Here is a 25,223-nt window from a genome sequence, read left to right as displayed (position 1 = left end):
CAGAGCAACAGGGAGCTGAAGCAGTACTTTGGGTTAGATCATGTGCCTATTGATCTGAGAGAAGGGGACAGGGTACAAAGATTATGGAGGTTGGAATCCCGTTACATAATTGATCTACAGACCAAAGTACCTAATGGGCTGAATAGTGGGGAAGAGCTAGCGGTACATTTGGGAAGGTAAACAACAGAACTATGATGACATTGTTTGATCCTACACTGTACATATTTCCTTTATTTTCTTTAATTTTGTGTACATAGACTTTTTGATTATAAGCCAATACCTGGCGAGATATTAATCAAGAGGGGTGATGGTCATATACCAAGAAATCTGGCGGGGACTGTGAATTTCAAATGTGCAGTAATTTATTTGGTAGTCACAGACACCCGGAATCTAGCGGTGTCATTCCATGCAGTGATTTATGAAAATGCATGCTGATTCACGGCAGTATATTGAACCAATGCGGGTATATATTCATGAATGACAACACAGAATTGAGGTCGTTGTACAATGCTTATATATAATATTATCAGATCAGCGCTTTGCCAATACTTTGTTTGTGCTCAGATCACGCTAGGAGCCATTTAGAGCTACTGCGTGCAACGTGTTCGATTTTAAGAAAAACGCCGAATTTTAAATCCTAAATTGTTGTATTTCCATACTGCTTGCACCCAGCACACCTAGCACTCAGTAGGCACTATTCTCGCCTTGTCCTGACGATCTCAGCCGATTTTAGGGCTGGAGATCGAGGTGCAGTATCAACATATTGTACGGCGGCCATATTGAGTGAGGGGGCGAGAGCGGTGAGAGCGCTCCAGTGTTCTCTACTTAAGGAAACGGTTGTTTTCCGCGCTAGCGGTCGCGTTTGTGGACGCGCCTTCTCAGCGCCGGAGTCACGCCAGAGTCAGCCCGTCTGCGCCCGTCTGCGCCCGTCCGCGCCTTGGACGTGCTTCAGGGCGATGGCATCATCATCTAGCTCGGACCCTGACCCAGCACAGGTATCTCCTATAGCTAAAGTTGCAATAAACCCCTTAGTAGCCCCACATATTACATATACGTCAGCCCATTTGAAGGCACTACAACCGGCTATTAAATCTTCCTGCAGACTGTTACACTTAGGGGGGAAAGGGATTCCTGTCAAACATGCCACCTACATATTGACCCAGCAGGGACCAAATCTACGCAGAATGATTCCATCAAAACTCAGTCAAAATCAAAAATATTTTCCTTTATTAGTCTCAACTGTCGCTCCTTACCAAAACATAAAACAGAAATTTTTAATTTGCTCTTAGATGAAACACCGGATGCACTGTTTGTTACAGAAACATGGCTCAAAGATAGCTCGGGACCTGATATAGTCATGGCACTTCCTGATTCCTATGCCATTACCAGACTATACAGGGATAAGAAACCTGGTGGAGGAATTGCTGTAATTTTTAAAAAATCATTTCACTGCGATTTTAAGCCGATCTCATGCGGTGGTTCTGAAGCGGCGCTTTTTAAACTTACATTAGCCCCTAATTTCACTCTATCCGGAATCCTTGTATATCGTCCTCCCGAGGCGGCAGCATCCAAATGGCTCACAAATATGTCTGAACTCATCGGTCCACTGGCCATGAGAACTGCCAACTTTACTATTCTAGGCGATATAAACCTGCACTTAGAGGATGATAATTGCTCCTTGGCCAAAGTTCTAATAAATGACTTAGCAGCTATTAATTTAACTTTAAAGAACTCCGGTCCTACACACCGTGCAGGGCATCTGTTGGATCCCATCTTTTCCAACCTCAACAACATTGAGACGCAGTGTGCCCAGCCCTTGCCTTGGTCCGATCACTTCCTGATTAAATTTAGTCTTCAGGTCGACCTATTAAACAACGACAACACACCTTTACCCATTCAGCTCATAAGGAAATGGAAACAACTTGATATTGACAGTCTCAATTCCCTATTGGAAAAACAGCGCCCTTGCACTAAGACTACTGTTCAACAGCTCTCATCTACAGTACAAAACTGGCTTCTTTCAGCCATTGATTCCATTCTGCCTAAAACTAAGTTAAAACAAAACACCCATCGCTCTCCTGCACCATGGTTCGATGATATTTTACAAAAGGAAAAAACTAAATGTAAGAATCTCGAACGTCAATGGAGGAGGTTCTACTCACCTGCAGATAAGGAAAAATATAAAATTCAGCTAACAGCTTACCAAAAACAGTGTAACAAAGTCAAAGCAGAGTTCATCTGCACAAAAATCACAAATGCTTTAGACCACTCTAAAACACTTTTCAAGCTAGTTAAAGAGCTGGCGGGATCCAATACATCCCAACCTCCACCTGAGCTAAACAAAACGCAGTGTGACCTGTTAGCCAACTTTTTTATTCATAAAGTTGATAAAATCCACCAAGACATCGACGACGCTGCCAATAAACACGACTCCACTCTTGAAGCGAACCCCATTTGTTCATCGCATACGTCAGGTAATACCTTAGGTATTACTGACTGTCCTTCCTTGGCTGATACATCTTTTGCCACACTAGATAGTTGGCCCCTGCTGAATCCTGACATGGTTCAAGGGCTGCTAAAAACCATCAAATCGGGCTCTCCTAGAGACCCACTGCCATGTTCAATCTTAAAACAACTCAGCAGTAACGTCCTAACCACAATTACTGATCTCCTTAATACGTCGTTACTTGAACAAACCGTACCGAGTGAATGGAAGCATGCGATGATTCATCCACTCTTAAAGAAAGCTGGCGCAGACCCCAACCTGCCAGCTAATTTCCGCCCAATATCATTGCTACCTACCTTTGCTAAGTTATTAGAGAAGCATGTTCATCGTTGCCTCACAGATTTCATCACTATTCATGATCTGTTACCATCTCACCAGTCGGGATTTCGTGCAGGTTTTTCCACTGAGTCTACATTGCTAGGGGTGACCGAAAACATCCGTCGCATGGTGGATAAGGGCGAAACAGTAGCACTTGTGCTACTCGAACTCAGTGCGGCATTCGACACCGTGTCGCATGCGGTCCTCGCCCAGACTCTCCACTCCCTAGGCATCCGCGGGGCAGCCCTTAATTGGATCAGATCACTATTAGAAAATCGAACGTTTCAGGTATTTTCGCAAACTGCCTGTTCTGATACAAGGACATTTAAACACGGAGTACCTCAGGGCTCCATTCTTAGCCTGTTGCTTTTTAATGTTTATATGAGTCCCCTGTCCAAGATTGTGGAAGACACTGGGCTTCTAATGTTTTCTTACGCTGATGACTCTCAGCTGCTTTTTTCTCTATCAGCAGCAGACGTTGACAATTCATCCTCCCTACAACTCGGACTTAGTAAAATCGCTGGTTGGATGCAGAAAAACTTCCTAAAACTTAACGGCGAGAAAAACCGAGTTAATCGTGCTGGGTAAAAACAAAGATCTTTGGGGACCCCAACACTGGCCATCTGAAATGGGTACCCCCCCAACCCCTGTCGCACATGCCCGCAACCTGGGAGTCATTATTGACGACTCACTCAGTCTACACCAGCAAGCAGTAAAAACTTCATCTACCTGCTTCGCCATATTGAAATGGCTCAAAAAGATCTGCTGGATGTTACCTGAAAACACCAAGAAAACAGTTGTTAACGCCCTAATCACATCCAGATTAGACTATGGCAATGCTCTGTACCTGGGAGCAAATAAAGCTACTGTCCGCAGGTTACAGTCAGTACAGAACGCAGCAGCCAGACTACTCTGGAAAATCCCCATCACCACTCCTACTACCAAATACATTAGGAAACTACACTGGTTAAAAATTGAAAATCGGGTCAAATTCAAATCCCTATGTTTCATGCACAGGATTTCCACCAATACCGCCCCAAAATACCTACAAAGCCTGATGCGCCCCTACCGTCCCTCCAGATCTCTTCGGTCCTCTACGGCAAATTATTTTGAAATCCCAAAGATCAAGCTGTGTCGCATGGGTGGCAAGTCCTTTTCTTTTCTAGGACCCACACTTTGGAATTCAATGCCACACACATTGCGGTCTGAACCAAGTTACACCAAATTCAGGAAAGCCCTAAAAACATGGCTATTCAACATCTAATTCCTGTAACCGCATTGACACTGGGATCTGTCGCGCCGGGAAACCCTCTGTTGGGTAGCTGTGCGCCATATAAATTCAAACAAATAAATAAAAAATAAAATAAGATCAATTTATGGTTTGCACATAGGAGACAATTTTGCCCTTTGATGGCTGTGATCAGTAACATGCATAAGACGTAAACTTGCAACTGACATGCATAAAACAAACTTGTCAGGTGCAGCCGATTCAGGTCAGAATATGAATCAATACCGATACATACTTATGTTTGTAAATTCGAACAGAGAAATTGTTGTTGTACAATGTTCATATACGTTGTTCATATACGTTGTATGCAGATCGACTCACTGTCTGTATGTAAGTAGAAATACTGCTATAAGATGGCCGTGAGTGGTAGTATACTAACTAAAGGTCACACCCCTTTGTCTATGTTGATGATGGTATGATGAAAATGAATTTAAATGGCTCCTCTCAGTGTGGAAAATATACACTGAAGAAGGAATTTCCGAAACGCGTTTGTTGTGATTAGATTTGAAATCGAACTTTCCCCGAGAGTGCTGTACTCTGTTCTGAAAAGACTTTAAGAGTTTGTAGCGTGGATATTGCGTGGAGCACCACCACGTAGAAGCACCAGCGAGTGATCCGATGTTTGGTGCTAACCGGTAGCGTGATATATATATATATATATATATATATATATATATATATATATATATATATATATATATATATATATATATATATATATATATATATATTTTTTTTTTTTTTTTTTTTGAAGTTCCAAGGTTTCACCCAGCTGCCGAACTCTGGACAGGTGCTTTGGCCTGGTAACGTGGGGGTGAATCATGTAGAGGTAATGGAAAGCTCAAAAGCAGGCACGGAGCACTCACAGGACATTAAGAACTTATTTTGAACAAATGCATTTCGGCACTTCGCCTTCCTCAGTGATTTTATAAGCGGTAGTGCTTTAACGTGAACAACTAGCATTCTGGAAGCAATCCGACCTAACCGCAACTTGTAGCATATGCTTATATATTTTTGTTTTAAACAAGGGCTAAACTGAAGTTATGGTTCGCTTTGGTTAGAAAACCTAAATGTATATATCTGTTAAAACATCGGAAATCCATCTAAGAAAGCAGTTAAAGTGCTAAAATCACTGGCATTTGCAAGTTATGGTTAGAAACACAATCCATAACTAGCACAACAGCCATGCACACCACAACTCGCACAACAAAGCTAACCGTAACTTCAACTTAACCTTTGAACTTTTCAGTAAACTATTTTTTTAAATCATATGCCACACCCAAATGTTCCCTGCACCTGAACTCATACCTGCGGTGAAGTGCTACGAGCAATGTGGATCTCCACAGGGCCATCCCTGCACAAAATTTGCATTGGCAGCGAACTTCCAGAACTCGTGTCCTTTGGCCGTATAAAGTGGAGTTTGGCTAGAGGACCTGTGCTTGGTGGAATGCCCTATGCTTAAAATTGCTCTGTTGGGCAACACTACTGCTAGAGGCCTATGGCCATGCACAGGAGGATTGGCTATAAGGCTAGACCCTGCCCAAGACTTCCGCAGGAAGAAATGTCCTCTATGCATGGCTTCAGCTATGCACAACAGGGTCGGCTGAAGGCCCTGTGCCCAACCCCTGTGCAGCAGGGGTTGGCCACAGAGCCTGGACGGTGCCCAGGCACTACTCCCTCTCTGGTGCGTAAGGCTAACCCCAAATTTGGCCAATAGTTTTTTTCCATTTTTTCATAGGATTATCCAAGCCTCTGGTGGATTCAGGAATCATGAATCCCAAGAGCATCTTGGAATAGTGGCTCTGGCATAGGATTTAGAAATTATTTTGAAAATTATAAATATATTGCCGTGGTCCCTTTGGGGCCCGTCAAATTGGCCTGGAGATCAAGGTACGTTCACCTTCCCTTCTTATGATCTTTTTTCTTTTCCCAACACAGTGCGCATTGCATCATGTTGGTTAATGGCGGCTGCAATAGAATATCTCTGAAATGGCGGCCTATGAGCACGCCATAGTCATGAACACGTGATCAGTGACATGAGAAAAAGCTCTCCATTACAATGGAGTGTCTCTTTTTTTTCAACTGGAGTCATGAATCCTCTGTGGATTTGTGAATCAGCAGAGGATCTGCAAATTTACAGTCCAGATATTTCTAAAATGTAACCGTTTCATGCCCCATCTGTTGTAAATGCCGATTTCTCGAAAAAGACGTGAACGGATTTACATTAAGCAAAGCTCTTCCTTGAATAAAGTTTTACTTTCATACCAAATTTGGTGTAATGCCATCCAGCTGTTTATTCTGTATCGAGAGCAAATAATCCTAATAGCTCTTTGCCACAAACTCTTCTTGACCACGGTTCTGCATATAACGTTTCACAAAGAACCCACAGAGGATGTACAATTTTTGGAAATTTGTCTGCAGATTCATGAAATGTCATAAAAATGCCTATCCTGTTGAAACTCAAACATAACCAAAATTATATTGGTACTGTGTAATATAAAAGGATATAAAGAGGAATATATAATTGTTTACAATCATGAATCCCATAAAATATACAAAATGGTTGTATGCCACAATATCACCAAAGCAATCATGATACAAAAAAAATCGTTGCCTAAAAAATTACAAAAATATCACAAAAACAAAAGCTAAACAAACAATATATCAACATCATAAATATTTAGAACAAAAATCTCAATAAAGCATATGAAAAAGTCAGTAAACGACCAAAATATAGATCCAAAATATAGACAGGCCAGAATATCGACTCCAAAATGTAGATAGGACAGAATATCGAATTACCAAAATATAGTTAGTCAGAATATCGAAATTGGGGTAGGAAATATCGATTTCCATAATATCGAATTTAAAATATCGATTTCCATATTATCAAATTTTTTTGGTGTTATTTATGGTAGTATATGTGTTAAAATTATGTATTATTTTTATAGTGTTTAATTTTTTAAAAGTAATGACTGTTATGTTATTTAATTTTTGTGTAATTTAATTCTGTAGCAGGTTGTGGGTTTATAGGGGAATAGGGTGGTATGTAATTTAATTATAGTAAATTAAATATTACTTTTTATTCATATGTATTGATAATTAATTGATTGGTAATAATTATTAATTGGTAATTAAGTTTTTATTGATTAATTGATCATTACGTTAATTGTATTTTGAATTATTTGGAGCGGGTTGTTGGTTTATGGGGGAATAGGGCGGGAAGTAATTTAATTGTAATAAAGTAAATATGTATTTTTATTTATATGTATTGATAATTAATTGCTTGATAACTAATTATCAATTGGTAATTAATTTGTATTAATTGGTAATACATTTTTATTAATTGGTAATTAATTTTGATTAATTGATTAATTGATAATTATGTTAATTGTATTTTTTATTATTTGGAGCGGGTTGTGGGTTTATAGGGGAATATGGTGGAAATTAATGTAATTGCAATAAAGTAAATATTCATTTTTATTTATATGTATTGATAATTGATTGATAATTAATTATTAATTGGTAATTAATTTTTATTAGTTGGTAGTTAATTGTTTAATTTGTATTAATTGGTACATATTTTTAATTAATTGTCTATTGGTATTGATAATTAATTTAATCTTATTTTAATATTAAATCATTACTTTCCCTACTGTTGCACTCTCAGGAGTGGGAATAGTAATTTTTATCCCTATGCTATCCAACGCTTTCCCTACTGTTGCACTCTCTGGAGTGGGAATAGTAATTTTTACCCGCCCGCTATCCAACGTTTTCTCTACTGTTGCACTCACTGGAGTGGGAATAGTAATTTTTACCCTCCCGCTATCCAATGCTTTCCCTACTGTTGCACTCACTGGAGTGGGAATAGTAATTTTCACCCTCCCGCTATCCAACGCTTTCCCTACTGTTGCACTCTCTGGAGTGGGAATAGTAATTTTTACCCTCCCGCTATCCAACGCTTTCCCTACTGTTGCACTCTTTGGAGTGGGAATAGTCATTTTTACCCCTAAGCTATCAAAAGTTTTCCCTACTGTTGCACTCACAGGAGTGGGAATAGTAATTGTTACCCCTACGCTATCCAACGCTTTCCCTACTGTTGCACTCTCTGGAGTGGGAATAGTAATTTTTACCCTCCTGCTATCCAACGCTTTACCAACTGTTGCACTCTTTGGAGTGGGAATAGTAATTTTTACCCCTACGCTATCCAATGTTTTTCCGACTGTTGCACTCACTGGAGTGAGAATAGTAATTTTGACCCTCTCACTATCCAACAAAATCTCTACTTTTTTTACATTACATTTATTATTTTGACATTTTAAGCTTTTTTACATTATTTTAAGTATGTTTTATTTAATTGTTTTTAATATTTAATTACTTTTATATTATTTTTAATAGATTTAAAAAATTCGATATTTTAGTTAACTATATTTTAACAATCTACATTTTGGATTCGATATTTTAGTACTTACCTGTTTGTAGATAGGGATTCCAAATTCTGTAGTTCGATATTTTGGAGTCAATATTTTGGGCATTCTATATTATGTCCCTCGATATTTAGTCACTGAACGAAAAAGTCATGAAAAAATTACTCAGAACAATAAAGATTTAAATAACAAACTTACAAAACACAACATTAAAGCGTATATTAATTAAAAAGTCATGTCTACCTGACACAAAACAACAAAAAATCAATATAAATTACTGAGCCAATCACATTCAAAACTATTATGGTTTATAATAGAAAATCTCAATTAGTAATTGAGGGGTATAATTGGAACAGACACCAAGCAGGCAAAGCTGGTGCTAAATATGACTGGAATAGGATGTCACTCTGCATGAAAGAAACAACTGTATTCCAAAGTAAGTGCACATTTATGTTTTTTACATTAAAACATAGATTTAGTATATCAGCTCCTGACAAACGGCTAGAATCAATACTAAAATACATATATAACTTACCAGTTCCCTTAAAATATTTCCACCACAGATACATGTGCTGAATAAAAGTTTTCAAATTGCCTATACTCCAAAACAAGACATTTGCTAGGATTTTCTGAAAAATGTAAGGTTTATGACTCAAGAAGTTAGGTAAGTGATAAATATACTTTTAATGTAACTATTACTAAAATTAACTATATTCTGTCCGACAATATAAACCCTTACCAATTACTGATTTTTTAATTTATATTATTTTCAGATCACAACCTGTCAACTGAACCTACATATACAACATCGTAAAAGGCAAACTCACTGCTGACGTATATGGGAATACAACAACACTACACATGTATGAACACATGAGTGTACTAAATACAACTCTAATGGTTGCTATGGTTTTGCTACTAAAAGTAATGAAGCCATAGAAAACACAAGAGCACCAACATCCAACTTCAATGGTCGAAAGAGGAAGCAGAGTACATACCCTAAAAGCTGTAGTGTCCACATTTACAACATGTTTAGGCACTACATTAAAAATATGCCCCCCAAGTCCCAGGTCAACTAGCTTGCCAATGCCACCAGTAGGACACCTCAAAAGAGACATCAATCGAAAAAGAAGATCAAACAACAGGCTGCATAAGCAATGAAAACTTTTGAAGAAAAAGAACCCCCTTACCCAACCACACACTTAAAAAGAGTTCATAGTAACATGAACCTGTTATTGAATTTGTCTAATGAATGGGAGTTTTGACTCATGGCCCTCGCCCAGACTAATTTACACTACACACTGAAAATATCTCAACAACAATATTCCTGTACCCTATTCCTTCCTACCAGGCTAGCACCAACATGCAATTTCTCACAGTAAAACACCACAAAATCAATAAATACGGTCTTGTAAAAATAATAAGGGACTTTGAATATTTTAAGATGGATGTATGACGTTATTATGCGGTGAAAACACCGCACTACCATCACAATGCAGCTTTTACAACGCAAGTCGTTACCACGACTTGCGCTGTAGGGTGCTGGACTTAGGAATAGTATGATTTACTATTCCAACTCCAGCCTACGTACAGTAGGGAAGGTGTTGGAATAGTAAATCACACTATTCCTTAGTCTAGAGCGCCCTCCAGTGTTTAGGCGTGGTAACGACTTTCATTGTAAAATCTGCGTTGTGATGGTAGTGAGGAGTTTCGACCGCGTAGTAAAGGTTGTTTCCCTTTAAGATAAACACCATAATCAAAATCTACACTGAAACCCCAATTAAAGGTTGCTACTTTAAAGTTATTCAAGCTATTTGGAGGCACCTACAAAAATCTACACTAGAGAGAGAACCTGACATTCAAGGAGAAAGAGAGAGAGCAGGCATAAAAACCAATACCATAACATAATACAGACGTAAAACAGAGTTCAGAAACTATTCAGTGAACACAACCAAAGCGTAATCCCAGAAGCATGTCAGTATTCAGGCAACCTGGCACCAAGCATCCAGAGGAATATGACTCATTACAACGCATAGTAATACAACGCGTGCCATTATAACAAGGGTATTACTCTGCGATGTAATTACAAAGACATCCCATTACATTGCATACTTTTACCACACACATTTTACCACCCATGCCATTACAACGCAAAGGCATGCGTGGTAAAGGTATACTCATTGTAAAAGTATGAAAGGTAAGTGACACTACACTGCCCTACCCCGACCCGAGTCCTAACACTACCCTGCACGACCCCCGACACTACCATAAACCCTAAAACACTACCCTACACACCACAAACACCACAACACTACCCTAAACCCTAAAACACTAACCCCAGCACGTCCCGGCCCCCAGTCAGTCTCTTCACTCAAACACTACCATGCACGACCCCCCCGACACTACCCTAAACCCTACAAAACTACCATATACTACACAAACACCACATCACTACCCTAAACCCTAAAATACTACCCCAGCACAACCCTTCCCTGCCCCCCAGTCCGGTCCCTACACTCAAACACTACCCTTCAAGACCCCCCGCAAGTCATGCGATGTAACGACTTGGGGTGAAACAGCTGCATTGTAATGGCTGTTCACCCCTTTCTGCCAGCCATGTCCCATGTCTTCTCGGCTCCTGCTATCCAGAAACAGGAAGCAGGCAGCCAGGCTCCCTCTCCTAAGCCAATCACAACGCTCCAAGCAGCATTGTGATTGGTTGCTTAGGGGAGGGACAAGCAGCGTTGTGATTGATGGGGACGCCACCCAGCCAGGTCCCTACAGAGAGGCCATGTTCTCCATTTAGCGTGCAATGCAGCCTGATTGGAGAAGGGCAGAGTGCGCATGACTGAGCCAAACATAAAATTGTAATAACAGAAAGTTATTACCATTTTATGTTTCTGCTTCCCGCGCTGCTTCACGCCTGCCGATGAAAGACGCCGTCATGCCCGGATAAGCCAACTAAAAGACTTCCACGACGAACTATTACGGCGCTCACCTTGATAAAGAAGTACATGATATATATCCATAAAACGAGTGATGGTAATGACCGTAAGAGACAACACCGCCTGGGATAGAACTCCACAGTATTTTGAATAAGACCAGAGAGCATGATTCGTGTTGAACAGATGAGATCGGCTGATCTCATAAAGAGCTTTTGGTCCTGAAGAGAACCTTATGAATTTACAACTGTGTTCAAAATGCGCCGACTGCTTATTATCCAAAAAAGTGAAATGAAAAGGAATTCACCCCTTGTTGTTTTATAAGGTATGTGAATCATTAAAGGCGTGACATGTAAGCTGAACAAAATATGGGCCACATGGCATAGGCTACTACGCAGGACTCTAACTCCTAGTGGTGTCTAGTGGTAATGGCAGCTAAATGCGGCAGTGAGGGACTTCTACGCCCATCTCTCTGAACATAGGTTTGGCGAAGAAGTACATTGTCCACCATGAAAATCCAAAAAGGACCTGGATTTACTGTGCTGGGCTCTTGACCTACCAAGAGGACCAAAGCTCAGTGCAGTTCGAAAGCTGTTGAGGAGGTGTCTCAGGCAGGAAATGCCGGACTCAATAGAAGGGATTTTCTGCTATATATGCTTGGTCCACATATCCGCACTTCTGCAGCGGGCGGTTCCACGGCTGGGACAGCAGTATTGTATCCAGAAAAAGGGTTGCCCCCATACGGAAAAGCCACTCAGGTGGATGCAAATTCCTTTAATGAAGGTGCAGCAATCAAAGCAGCGACAAGATACCTGAAATCACAGCCAGACGCATTTCGGGCTTCCACGCCCTTGTTCACAGGCTAGGCAAAGAGTCAATAGTGAGGACTGAAGTCACATATTTTTATTTCAAAGATGCCCCACCCCAACAGGCCTCCGAGCATTATGGTACTTGAAGTGATGCACAATAAAACCCAAGTGGGTCTCGATTTTGCTCCCAGTCTCGTGCACAAATAATTACCACAGTGGGTAGTCCACAGATAAAACTAGCGGGGGCACCTGCAAAGGACATTTCTAATGACTGATATATATATATAAATATTGACTGAAAAAACCATAGGTTTCAGGCCTTATATAGTTAGGAATTAGCATTTAAAAAACCTTTGAAATTCACTGAAAAAACCATAGGTTTCAGGAGTTATATAGTTAGGAATTAGCTTTTAAAAAACCTTTGAAATTCACTCAAAAAACTATATGTTTTAGTGGTGTTATAGTTATCTGGACATTTTACTCATACAAAACCATTGAAATTGCTCCTATATAGTTAGTTGTACTAACTATATTTCGCACACCCGCAATCCACTACCGATGATGTCACATATTAGATCATTCATGACATGGTCAGTGACATCACTGATGACATCTCAAATGACATCACTGATGATATCACTGATGACATCATCCAGTGAATGTGGTTTGCTTCGTTATTTAAATATGCATTATATATATAGCAATTTGCAGTGAAGAATAAGTGGATATATATAAATAAATATTTGAATGGAGGATTTAGTAGCAGTGTAATTGACTGTTTACTTGACCAATTTATAATGTCTCACTAAATATAGTGGATAGTGACTAAACTGTGTGAATATCTGTATCACTTTGTCAGTTGTTGTGTAAACTGATTCTACAGTTGGTTACTAGCTATGTGAAAGTCTATATTAGTTATTGGTTAGTTAACTGAGTATTTGTATGGGAGTGTGAAAGTGTGTGTGGTTCGGTGGGGGGGGTGTGACTGTCCAAAGATGTGTGAATAGTTGATTCAGTAGATATATGAAGTTAAAACTACATGTTCTAACAGTTGTTTGGGTGAGCGAATATCTTTATGGGTGTGGTGATGAGCAAATATATTTCTCAATGGTACAGGTCCAACAAACTAGAAAAATAAAAGGCAGTGTATGTGTCAGTTGTTGTATATAAATAAGTATACATAGGACACAATGATTGTGTGAGTGACTGTATGGATAACTATATACTTGTAATAATGATTTTATAATTCACTAAGTATGACTTACTATCTAAATGAATAGATGAAGTGGTGTTTGTATAAGTGTTTTGCTAAGTAAATATGTAAGTATGATCCATTGTTTGCATAAGTGAGTAGGATGACTTCATATGTGAATAGGATGCGTGCTGTTGTTTAATGTCGATATAGATGTATAAGTATTTTGTATAGTGTTCTATTGTTCATTGACAGCATGTATGAGTGAATCCATAGGTAAGTGATTAGATGTGTGTATACATCTATGAATCACTGAGTGGATTGTTAGATACTTGTATTGCTGTGACAATGGATTTAAATATGATACTCTGTATTTTACAAAGAGTGATGAAAAATTGTAATAGTGTATGAAAAGGTGTATGTGATTGTCACGTGGATGATGTCATCAGTGATGTCATTTGAGATGTCATCAGTGATGTCACTGACCGTGTCATGAATGATCTAATATGTGACATCATCAGCAGTGGATTGCGGGTGCGCGAAATATAGTTAGTACAACTAACTATATAGGAGCAATTTCAATGGTTTTGTATGAGTAAAATGTCCAGCTAACTATAACACCACTAAAACTTATAGTTTTTTGAGTGAATTTCAAAGGTTTTTTAAAAGCTAATTCCTAACTATATAACTCCTGAAACCTATGGTTTTTTCAGTGAATTTCAAAGGTTTTTTAAATGCTAATTCCTAACTATATAAGGCCTGAAACCTATGTTTTTTCCAGTGAATTTCAAAGGTTTTTTAAATGCTAATTCCTAACTATATAAGGCCTGAAACCTATGGGTTTTTTCAGTAAATTTGCAAGGTTTTTTTAAATGCTAATTCCTAACTATATAAGGCCTGAACCCTATGGTTTTTTCAGTGAATATCAAAGGTTTTTTAAATGCTAATTCCTAACTATATAAGGCCTGAAACCTATGGTTTTTTCAGTGAATCGCAAGGTTTTTTAAATGCTAATTCCTAACTATATAAGGCCTGAAACCTATGTTTTTTTCATTGAATTCACAAGGTCTTTTAAATGCTAATTCTATTAGCGGATAACGTTTTTATATATTAAAACGTTTCTTAAATCTCAAATGCCTGCTTTGCTAACAGAGTTTTTACGCACAGGCTCTTTTGTCTCTGGTGGCCATCTTGGGAGACTGCATATCAGAATTTTGTTTAATGAAATATAAGAGGATTTGAGAAGTCACTCAAAATGTGCCCTAATTTTTCTTTCTTCAGCACTTGAACCCCCTCATTTTGTTCCTTTGCAAATTAAATGTTTTAAGTGTTAACACTTTATTCCAATCAAGATGACTTCAGGTGTGCCATACTTTTGTCATAAGACAATCCTAACTATATATACCTACTGGTGATAGCCAGTAGGTATATATAGTTAGGATTGTTTTCCATAGGGAAATCGCAACATTCTATTGGGAATAACTTTGGCGCCGGTTGAGGAATCTTCCTGAAATTTTCCTTAACTTTGCCTCGCGGCGCTCCGGTCCTTCCCTGAAAGTGTGGGGGGGATTCGTCAAGCGGGGGCCGAGATAAAAGGGGGGTCCCAAAACGTGTTTTCCCCATGTTAATTTCCATAGGGCGGTTGGACTCACTTTTAGCCCGAACGGCTGAATGGTTTTCCACCAAACTTGGCAAAATTGTAGGGACAGGTAGCCCAATGTGCCTTTGCTATGTCTCAAGATATGTGCTCCAGTGGTTTTTACGAAAATTAACTTTGAAAAAATATATATTGGGCTACATTGGGCTATATATATGTTAGAGCCCAAATGCAGCCCAATGTAGCCCAATGTAGCCCAAAGATGGCCACAAGAGACAAAAAAAAACAAATGTAGCGCAAATATCAGCCAGATGTAGCCCAACTATAGCCCAATGACAGAATGTCCCAGAGTGTTCTAAAGAACAACTAGAGCGCTAACAGTCTTACTTATGACAAAAGTATGGCACACCTGAAGTCATCTTGATTGGAATAAAGTGTTAACACTTAAAACATTTAATTTGCAAAGGAACAAAATGAGGGGGTTCATTTTGCCATAGAAATTATGATTAGTGCTGAAGAAAGAAAAATTAGGGCACATTTTGAGCGACTTCTCAAATCCTCTTATATTTCATTAAACAAAATTCTGATATGCAGTCTCCCAAGATGGCCACCAGAGACAAAAGAGCCTGTGCTTAAAAACTCTGTTAGCAAAGCAGGCATTTGAGATTTAAAAAACGTTTTAATATATAAAAACGTTATCCGCTAATAGAATTAGCATTTAAAAAACCTTGCGAATTCAATGAAAAAACCATAGGTTTCAGGCCTTATATAGTTAGGAATTAGCATTTAAAAAACCTTGCGAATTCACTGAAAAAACCATAGGTTTCAGGCCTTATATAGTTAGGAATTAGCATTTAAAAAACCTTTGAAATTCACTGAAAAAACCATAATTTCAGGCCTTATATAGTTAGGAATTAGCATTTAAAAAAACTTGCAAATTCACTGACAAAAAACAATAGGTTTCAGGCCTTATATAGTTAGGAATTAGCATTTAAAAAACCTTTGAAATTCACTGAAAAAACCATAGGTTTCAGGCCTTATATAGTTGGGAATTAGCATTTAAAAAAACCTTGCAAATTCACTGAAAAAACCATAGGTTTCAGGCCTTATATAGTTAGGAATTAGCATTTAAAAAACCTTTGAAATTCACTGGAAAAACCATAGGTTTCAGGAGTTATATAGTTAGGAATTAGCTTTTAAAAAACCTTTGAAATTCACTCAAAAAACTATAAGTTTTAGTGGTGTTATAGTTAGCTGGACATTTTACTCATACAAAACCATTGAAATTGCTCCTATATAGTTAGTTGTACTAACTATATTTCGCGCACCCGCAATCCACTGCTGATAATGTCACATATTAGATCATTCATGACATGGTCAGTGACATCACTGATGACATCTCAAATGACATCACTGATGACATCATCCACGTGACAATCACATACACCTTTTCATACACTATTACAATTTTTCATCACTCTTTGTAAAATACAGAGTATCATATTTAAATCCATTGTCACAGCAATACAAGTATCTAACAATCCACTCAGTGATTCATAGATGTATACACACATCTAATCACTTACCTATGGATTCACTCATACATGCTGTCAATGAACAATAGAACACTATCAAAAATACTTATACATCTATATCGACATTAAACAACAGCACGCATCCTATTCACATATGAAGTCATCCTACTCACTTATGCAAACAATGGATCATACTTACATATTTACTTAGCAAAACACTTATACAAACACCACTTCATCTATTCATTTAGATAGTAAGTCATACTTAGTGAATTATAAAATCATTATTACAAGTATATAGTTATCCATACAGTCACTCACACAAACATTGTGTCTTATGTATACTTATTTATATACAACAACTGACACATACACTGACTTTTATTTTTCTAGTTTGTTGGACCTGTACCATTGAGAAATATATTTGCTCATCACCAAACCCATAAAGATATTCACTCACCCAAACAACTGTTAGAACATGTAGTTTTAACTTCATATATCTATTGAATCAACTATTCACACATCTTTGGACAGTCACACACCCCCCACCGAACCACACACACTTTCACACTCCCATACAAATATTCAGTTAACTAATCAATAACTAATATAGACTTTCACATAGCTAGTAACCAATTGTAGAATCAGTTTACACAACAACTGACAAAGTGATACAGATATTCACACAGTTTAGGCACTATCCACTATATTTAGTGAGACATTATAAATTGGTCAAGTAAACAGTCAATTACACTGCTACTAAATCCTCCATCCAAATATTTATTTATATATATCCACTTATTCTTCACTGCAAATTGCTATATATATAATGCATATTTAAATAACGAAGCAAACCACATTCACTGGATGATGTCATCAGTGATGTCATCAGTGATGTCACTGACCATGTCATGAATGATCTAATATGTGACATCATCAGCAGTGGATTGCGGGTGCGCGAAATATAGTTAGTACAACTAACTATATAGGAGCAATTTCAATGGTTTTGTATGAGTAAAATGTCCAGCTAACTATAACACCACTAAAACTTATAGTTTTTTGAGTGAATTTCAAAGGTTTTTTAAAAGCTAATTCCTAACTATATAACTCCTGAAACCTATGGTTTTTCAGTGAATATATATATATATATATAATATATATATATATATATATATATCTATATATATATATAGATATATATATATGGCTCAATTTCTGTTCCCAGTTGAAACCACAGAAGTAACGGACCACCACACGGCTTGCAGAGTGTCACAGCGTACTTTTATTATCCATTTTACAGCAGCAGTTCAGGTAGGCATGACGCGTTTCGGGCAGGGACTGCCCTTGATCACATGACGGAAATGCAGTTAGAGTCACTTTAAATAGAGCACACACTCATTTTTTTCATCCATAGTAATACCACGTGTTCTAATGATCAAAACATAGAAAACGGACTTGTTTCAAAAGTGTAAGGTGTTTTACATGTGCACAGAAAAATTGGTAATTTTGCCTGCATGGCTATAACCTTTTAGCAGCATATTATATATTGCACATAAAATAGAATATTTACAATTTAGTTCATTTTGCAATGAATATATAACCGCTTAAATGCGTTTTGACTTGTGCAAATTTAGACTGACAGCATAATTATTAGAAACCACACAATACAACTACAATATCATAGTAAATCAATATGTAAAACCATTGCAACCAATAAATAACATATAAATATGTTAAAATAATAAAAAAGACCTTATATACATAACTGGTCAATTAATGATTTACATGAATACATATCATATTTAAATATATATATATATATCTATCTATATATATATATATTCATATGCATGTTACATGTTAGCTCAAAATGTTTAAATCTGACTTTGAATGATTGTGTGTATATATCTTTATCTGCGTATGTAACTACAGACACTCATACATATACACATACATAGAAAGTCAGATTTAAACATTTTAAGCACACATGTAGGCTCCTGATTTCCTCAAACACTGCTTTACATGGAAAGGTTGCAGGACAACTCATTTGATTGGAAAGGGGTAGTGTGTGTTTTTTTCTGTGATGCTTCTCGATACATTCAGCAACTGTGGTTGGGTGGCAAAGGGTAGGGTGGGGGCAGGTTGGGGGAGAGGTGTCTAGAAAGATAGAACTCAGGCACCTGCCCCCATCTGACTCCCTCTAGCCGTGCCACTGGTTAAATTGCCTTACGCTCATATTCCATGACATACATGTTTGAACGGCGACTGCGCATGACGGATTCATTAAAGCTTGGAATACATTTGAAAGACAAAAGATTGCTGTTCTGGAAATATTTGTTAATCAGTGCAAAGCATATAGTTCATCTTCTGTACTGAATCACTAAGTGCCTGATTATGAGTTTGGCGGATGGGTTTACTCCGTCACATAACCCATCCTCCAAATTACAATTCCATTATATCCCATGGAACTTTCAATTCAGCGGATGGAATATCCGTCACGTTTGCGATGGAGTATCCCATCCGTCAGCATCGTAATCAGTCACTAAGTCCTCTCAGCGTATTTGGCACAACAGCGTCGACCAACCAACCTTGCCTGTGGATAGGGTCATGTGGCAGGCAACCTATCAAGGTGGGCTTGCCACACACTGCCAGCTGGGGTAGCTCTGGCACAGAACCCGGCTGGTATCTGCTGTTTGAGGTGACCACTTCTACTTCTGCTAAGAAACCTTATATGGCTTTGCCTGTGGTGGAAATTGCTATTGGCGAGAGACCAATTTCTCTGCTGCTGCATGTTGGGGCGTGTGCCTTGGGGCATTACGAAAGCTCCTGCAGCTCTTCAAGGGTCCCCCAACCCTTCAGGGAGCCCCTATTCAGCCAAAAGCCAATGTATATCTGTGAGATATGGGAGAGTCAGGGGCCTTTCATTACATTCTGCAAGGGGGCACCATCATTTTCCATTATGCCACTGCATGTGCATGTTTGAAGGTACATCACAACTGCTGCAAGCTGGACATTGCCTGACCTGTGTGTGAGTGAAGCTTGCAAAGCTGCTTGGTTATGTCTTATGTGTAGCAAAATTACATTATGTAATTCTGCTCTGGATGATTCTGAGTAGTTAGGTTTTCCACATCCATGTTTTCCAGGTGTAGAACAATCTGACTTGATTTTTTCAAGCGACATCACACAAGACTTTGGCAGTCAAGTCTCATTTCTGTTTTATTTTGGACAAAAAATACATTCCCTTTCCCTCCCCATCTCCTCTCACCCATCTTCCCCATCCTCTTCCCCACTTCACAGGTCCTTGGATACATTGTATGCTGCAAAACCTTACGGAATGGTGAATTCTTTGCGGTTTTATAACCAGAAATTGTGTATAGTGGTGAGAAATGACCACTGGATAATGGCAAATCGCATGCAATAAATGTTGTACCTGTGAGTGAAGAAGGCATGCACAGAAGTTGTTTATTTTGGGTGGTTACTTTCACTCATTTATATCTAGTATGTTATTGCACTAGTAAAATTCGAACCATTTATGCAAAGCATCAATCACATATGTAAAAAAAAACTCTCAAATGTAAAATGACAATATTGCTGGTAGTTGGCTGGCCAATCAGCTAGCTGGACGACTGGCTGACGCTGCTAATTCTGACTTGTGTCTCCACCCCACCCCCTGTCCCTGCCCCTGCTCCTAGGGTTCTGGAAGCCCCACTTTGTCTTGAAATTAAATGCAAGACTTATTTACTATGATTTTAAATTATATATTCCAATGTTCTTTGATGATTAAGAGGTGTAGGGACGATTGTAAATATTCATTCCAATGGTTACCTCTGACATCTCACACTAACAGAATCTCTTTCCACATATATGGCCTGATTTACATCTTGGCCAATGGGATACTCTGTCACATTTGTGATGGAATATTCTATCCGCCAAGATCTAAAATAGGTTGTGCCAGATTTTGCTTGCTGCGCAAGGACCTGTTTTATCAGATTTAATTCTAACATTATCTAGACACGTGAGGTAGAGTAGGTAAACCAAATAACATTCTATATGTATTACTACGGACTATACCAAGAGTCTTAGCTAACTTCCCTACTGATGCTTCAGCCCTGTAAGTTAATGATGGCAAAAGTTTGCTTGTACCCACCTGAAGCAGAGGTTCTAATAAGGGATTTTTAAGTTTTCTTGACAGAGTAGTAAGAGCAAAACCAAGAGATCAAGCATTTGAACTTAATGATGAGATGAGACGTGATTGCTAAAATTAACTCGCTCATCAAATAGGACCACAAGATACTTCTAAACAGGTATATGTTCTATGTTATTACAATTTAAATACAACATACCTTTTTTCTTTCTTTCTTTTTTTGCTATCATCCGTAGGCTATAGCTTTCATGCACGACTACCCCAAACAGTTCACACTGTTAATTATCCCTAAATGGTCTTTTGGTTTTTTGTAACTTCAAAGAAACTAAGAACATGTCTGCCTCTCTTGTAATGTCTCCACTCAGGGATGATGTTCTTTTTCTCTTCCCAGGTTCTCTATTTTTCAGACTGTTCCATTCTCTACCGCCAACAGCTCCCTCGAGATAAGGATGGGTAAGTGTATCAGCCCAAAAGTGGAAAAGAAGCAAAACTTTTCCCAATCTTGGTGTCTTTACTAAGCTGTCCTTCCCCTTTCTTAATTAGTAAGTGATTCCCTTCTTTGTCTCACTCTTGGGTTGCCCATTTTTTAAGGTTGGGATTTCTTTTCGCCAAGTTGAGCGTCTATTCCTAAAGTTAGACTTTCTTTTTCAACAAGATCTTTCCCTGAAACAGGCCTCCATTAAATACTCTTTGGTGCATGTTGCTAGAGCAGACTTGCTTTCCCTTTTCCTGATGTTCCTCATTTCTATGACAGTCTTCATTGAGATTTCATCCTATATTCATCAATGCCTCCACCATCAATGTGATTGTGGAGCTCTTCCACACGTTCTCCTTCCCCGTTACGCACTTGGCAAGCCACAAACCTCACCAGAATCGCGCAGAAGCAAAAGTCCTTTGTTGGAGGGTTGTTCCAGGTTGATAGTTCCCGCCTGGCCCGGTACTTGGCATTGACAGCTGTCCTTGCCTCCTCTGCCAACCGCTACTCCTGGAGTCCAATGTTCTTTGTCACCCAAGTTGGTTTCTCGCGAGCCTTCATCAGTTTTTTTGGGGAACTTCCCCTCCTACTTTACATCCTCCCTTAAGACTTTATTTCTCTTTTTGCTTCAAGAGTCTCCAAAGAAGAGGGAGAGCCTCTCTTTCATTTCTATTCTTTTTCATCTCCTTCAGTCTGTTGTCTGTTTCTTTTACCCCTGGTCTGCTTTCTTTTTCTAATGTTTTCTCTCTTTCTGTTTTCCAGGGGCCTGTAGTAAAGGTGGTGGTGGTGGTGTCAGGCCTCGTGGGAGCAGTCATTTGAGTATGTCTTCTATGCTAAAAACTTTCAGAAAATGATCACTGTTGACTGATGTCTCATCCTCATCCTCCCACACGGGGCTCACATCACATCACATCTCAGGGAACTCCACTGGCTCCAGATACTTAAACGTGCTCGATTGAAACTCCTCACGCACACATTCAAGAGACTACACAACTCAGGCCCACCTACTCAAACAGTTGCATCTCCTTCTACCACCCACAAAGACACCACCACACTGCAGGACTCCTACCCACACACATCCCATACATAAACAGAACCAGAACAGGATGACGAGCATTCTCTTACACTGCTCCTAAAGCGTGGAACGACTTCCCACTACACATCAGAGGCTCCTCTCTTCTTGAATTCCACAAGAAGCTAATGGCCTGGCTTTTCAATGAACCAATCTACCATAGGCAGGGCTAGAAACACACATAACTACTCATCATCAAGATACCCTCACGCGTGATAGTGCGTTTTACAAATATACATAACATTTCACTGTCACATCCTTTTATCATTGAAAAATTATTTAGAGATTTAAATAACGGGACAATGATTAAGTAATAATCTAAAATAACATATTGTAATGGAGACATATTGGAGTCATCAATAACCGTGGCCAGAGAACTCCGAGGAGGGCAGCCCGGAGACGCAGCGATAGAGGTAGGTGTGTCTTTAACCTTAATTATAATTTTTTTTAAATATTTTTTGGGGGGTGGAGCTCTACGTAGAGCCACTCCACCAGCTCTGCCCGGGCTTAGTCATGATAAGATTATTAAGGAGCCTGCCATATAATATTCCTAACCATAATTTGGGGCAGACTAATGATATTTACCCATCTATCCTTTTTCTGTGAACGGATCATCCCTGGTGGAATTTGCTAAATGACCCTGGTTGCACTGACTCTCCTCCCTTGTGTCGGAAGGTAACGGCTACTGCTTTAGACTTTTCCTTATTAGCAAATTAATTCAGGTGAATTAATCTGTTAGAAACCCGCCAAAAAGGGAACGTTGTGAAGAGAACCAGAAGACAGGCACTGAGCGCTAAAGAAGGAGTGATGTGGATTCCTGGAAGAGTCTACCTTTTCAGGTTTTAGAAGAATTGATTCTTTTATCAGCTTCTTCAAAAAGAAAAATGACCACAGACAATACACCAATGACCCCATCCCTGCTCTGCAAAGAGAACTATTTCATCAGAAAAGAACCCTTCAAGTACAACATACCCGCAGTCCCAAAAAGGAGCACACCATGTAACATGGATCATTTTTTTGCCAATTCTGTAGATTCCCAGCACCCCTCCTCCTTGTAATGTCTACATTTTAAGCCTCTAAAGTCTTTTTTAATGCCACTCTGTGTGCAGGATCAGTCTCTCCATGGGCTAGCTCATTAAAATGCCAATATTTTTGCAGCATCAATTCTTGCACGGCATGTTATTTGGGGAGACGCGTATTAGATGCGCCTTCTTGTTCCATCTCTATTTTGCATGAGCAATGTTCCTCCGCGCCAGGCCTGCTGTGTCAGCAGCTTTTGTGATTTCATCCGCGGCTTCTACAGCTCAGCTTTTCACTCCAAAGGGATCTTTAATAATGCAACAGTATTTTCATAAGATAGCTCTGAATTCAAGCGCGCGGCACTGGGAGGCAAAATAATGATTCCGTTGGTTTGAGCAGAAGCCTTATGTAACCATCTGTGGACATTTCTGCTCTCTGATTGGTTGGTGACCTGTGCCAAACCTGCCAGCAAAACACTAGGTCCCTATTCACAAACCCATTCCCATGTGTAAGTTCATCTAACAAGGCATTCACAAATGTGACTTTGCACGTGTAAATCCATTTACTTATGTAATATTGAGCCTGAGTGAATCCCACTGCAGAAGCAGGGTTTTGGATTTCCACAGAGCGAATGCCCTAGAAATTTTAGAAACACCCACAAATTCTTGTGTCTGTGTTTGACCATCCACCTTCTGCCCTACCATTCTCACTCTGGAAATAGAGATTTCCTCCTGTCAAGGGTGGAAGTACATTTCTGTGCATGGTAGGAACGACATTAGTGCTTAATTTGAGCCAGTGATTTTCGGTGCTGAGCACCAGCACTTACTTGGTTTACGGTGCTCGGCACTCGCACCTAATGGTCAACACCACACTTAGGGCAGTCTGCCACATGTAATTTAGAGATGAGCAGTATAACAGTTGTTTAGGAAAACAATATACTTTAAAACATTGCTAATACCTACCCCCCAGCCATTTTTTAGCTTTGGGGACATGGAATAATCTGAACTGTCGCATTTACATGCCAGAGAGACGGATAATAGTTGTTTTGACAGCAATGACAAGGGCGATGGGTGGTGCAAGCTGCAGTGGCCTCCTGGTCAGAGCCCAGGCACTTTATATTTTACAAATTAAGCACTGAAGGACACCCTTAAAATGTGTTGGTACATTAGAAAAGGGGTGGTAAAAATTTCTTTTTTCAAAAGTGCCATTGCAAAAATAACATTCCCACATGTGCATTTGTATACTGTGCAAAACTGCACACTCTGCTGTGCGTCTAAATAGTCGCAAATGCTAATTCACAAAAATGTTCCAGGCATATGCCTATAAACCTGCGAGACACAGGTTTTCTGGATTTATGGCATTGGCGAATTGGCAAAGGTTTCCAGAAGTACTCCTGAAAACCTGTGGTTCACAGGTGTTCAGGGGTTCTAAACCTCTGCCAATTCACTAAAGTTGTCAATTTGCCCCAATATCAGAGTAATTGAAATATACTCTATGGCCCCAGTGTCTTTGTCCACTGGGTCCTTTCCGCCACCATACCTGCTCCATGGAATCCTCCGCAGACATAGAGCTTTCCATCCACTGCCCCGGCACTGCTAGAATTGCTTCGTAATGAAAGGAGAGGGAAAGGCATTGGTGGTCCAGCTCTCCAAAAATCCCCATCAGCATTGTAGATTTCCACGGCATCGAGACATATCCGAGACTGTCCCCGGTCTGGGCCGCGACAACCGATCCCACCTGAAATGAAAAGAGGCATTGTTAGATTCTGGGAGACAGAATGCATTACCTCTAAGATGGAGAGCGAAAGACAGGGTCAGTATCTGGGAGGCTGTTCTTGTATGTCACACTGAGAAAGCTGGCAGGTCCTCTGAAATGTTTTAGGTGTGTGGCAATGTCTC

At 39.2% G+C, this 25,223-nt stretch overlaps 1 protein-coding gene across 1 annotated transcript in view; it reads right to left on the bottom strand.

The window, feature by feature from the left end:
* Positions 1–25,223, bottom strand: part of KBTBD12 (kelch repeat and BTB domain containing 12) — a 420,487-nt gene that overhangs the window by 149,846 nt on the left and 245,418 nt on the right. Inside the window, exon 4 of the mRNA XM_078662432.1 lies at positions 24,865–25,062. Within this exon, the coding sequence (XP_078518558.1) occupies positions 24,865–25,062 (198 nt within the window). The remainder of the gene's footprint in view (positions 1–24,864; positions 25,063–25,223) is intronic.

This window comes from Lissotriton helveticus, chromosome 9 (assembly GCF_964261635.1).
Source record: "Lissotriton helveticus chromosome 9, aLisHel1.1, whole genome shotgun sequence".
Lineage (NCBI taxonomy): Eukaryota > Metazoa > Chordata > Amphibia > Caudata > Salamandridae > Lissotriton > Lissotriton helveticus.
The sequence above is the reverse complement of the archived record's forward strand: the minus strand, read 5'-3'. Positions and strand labels throughout refer to the sequence as shown.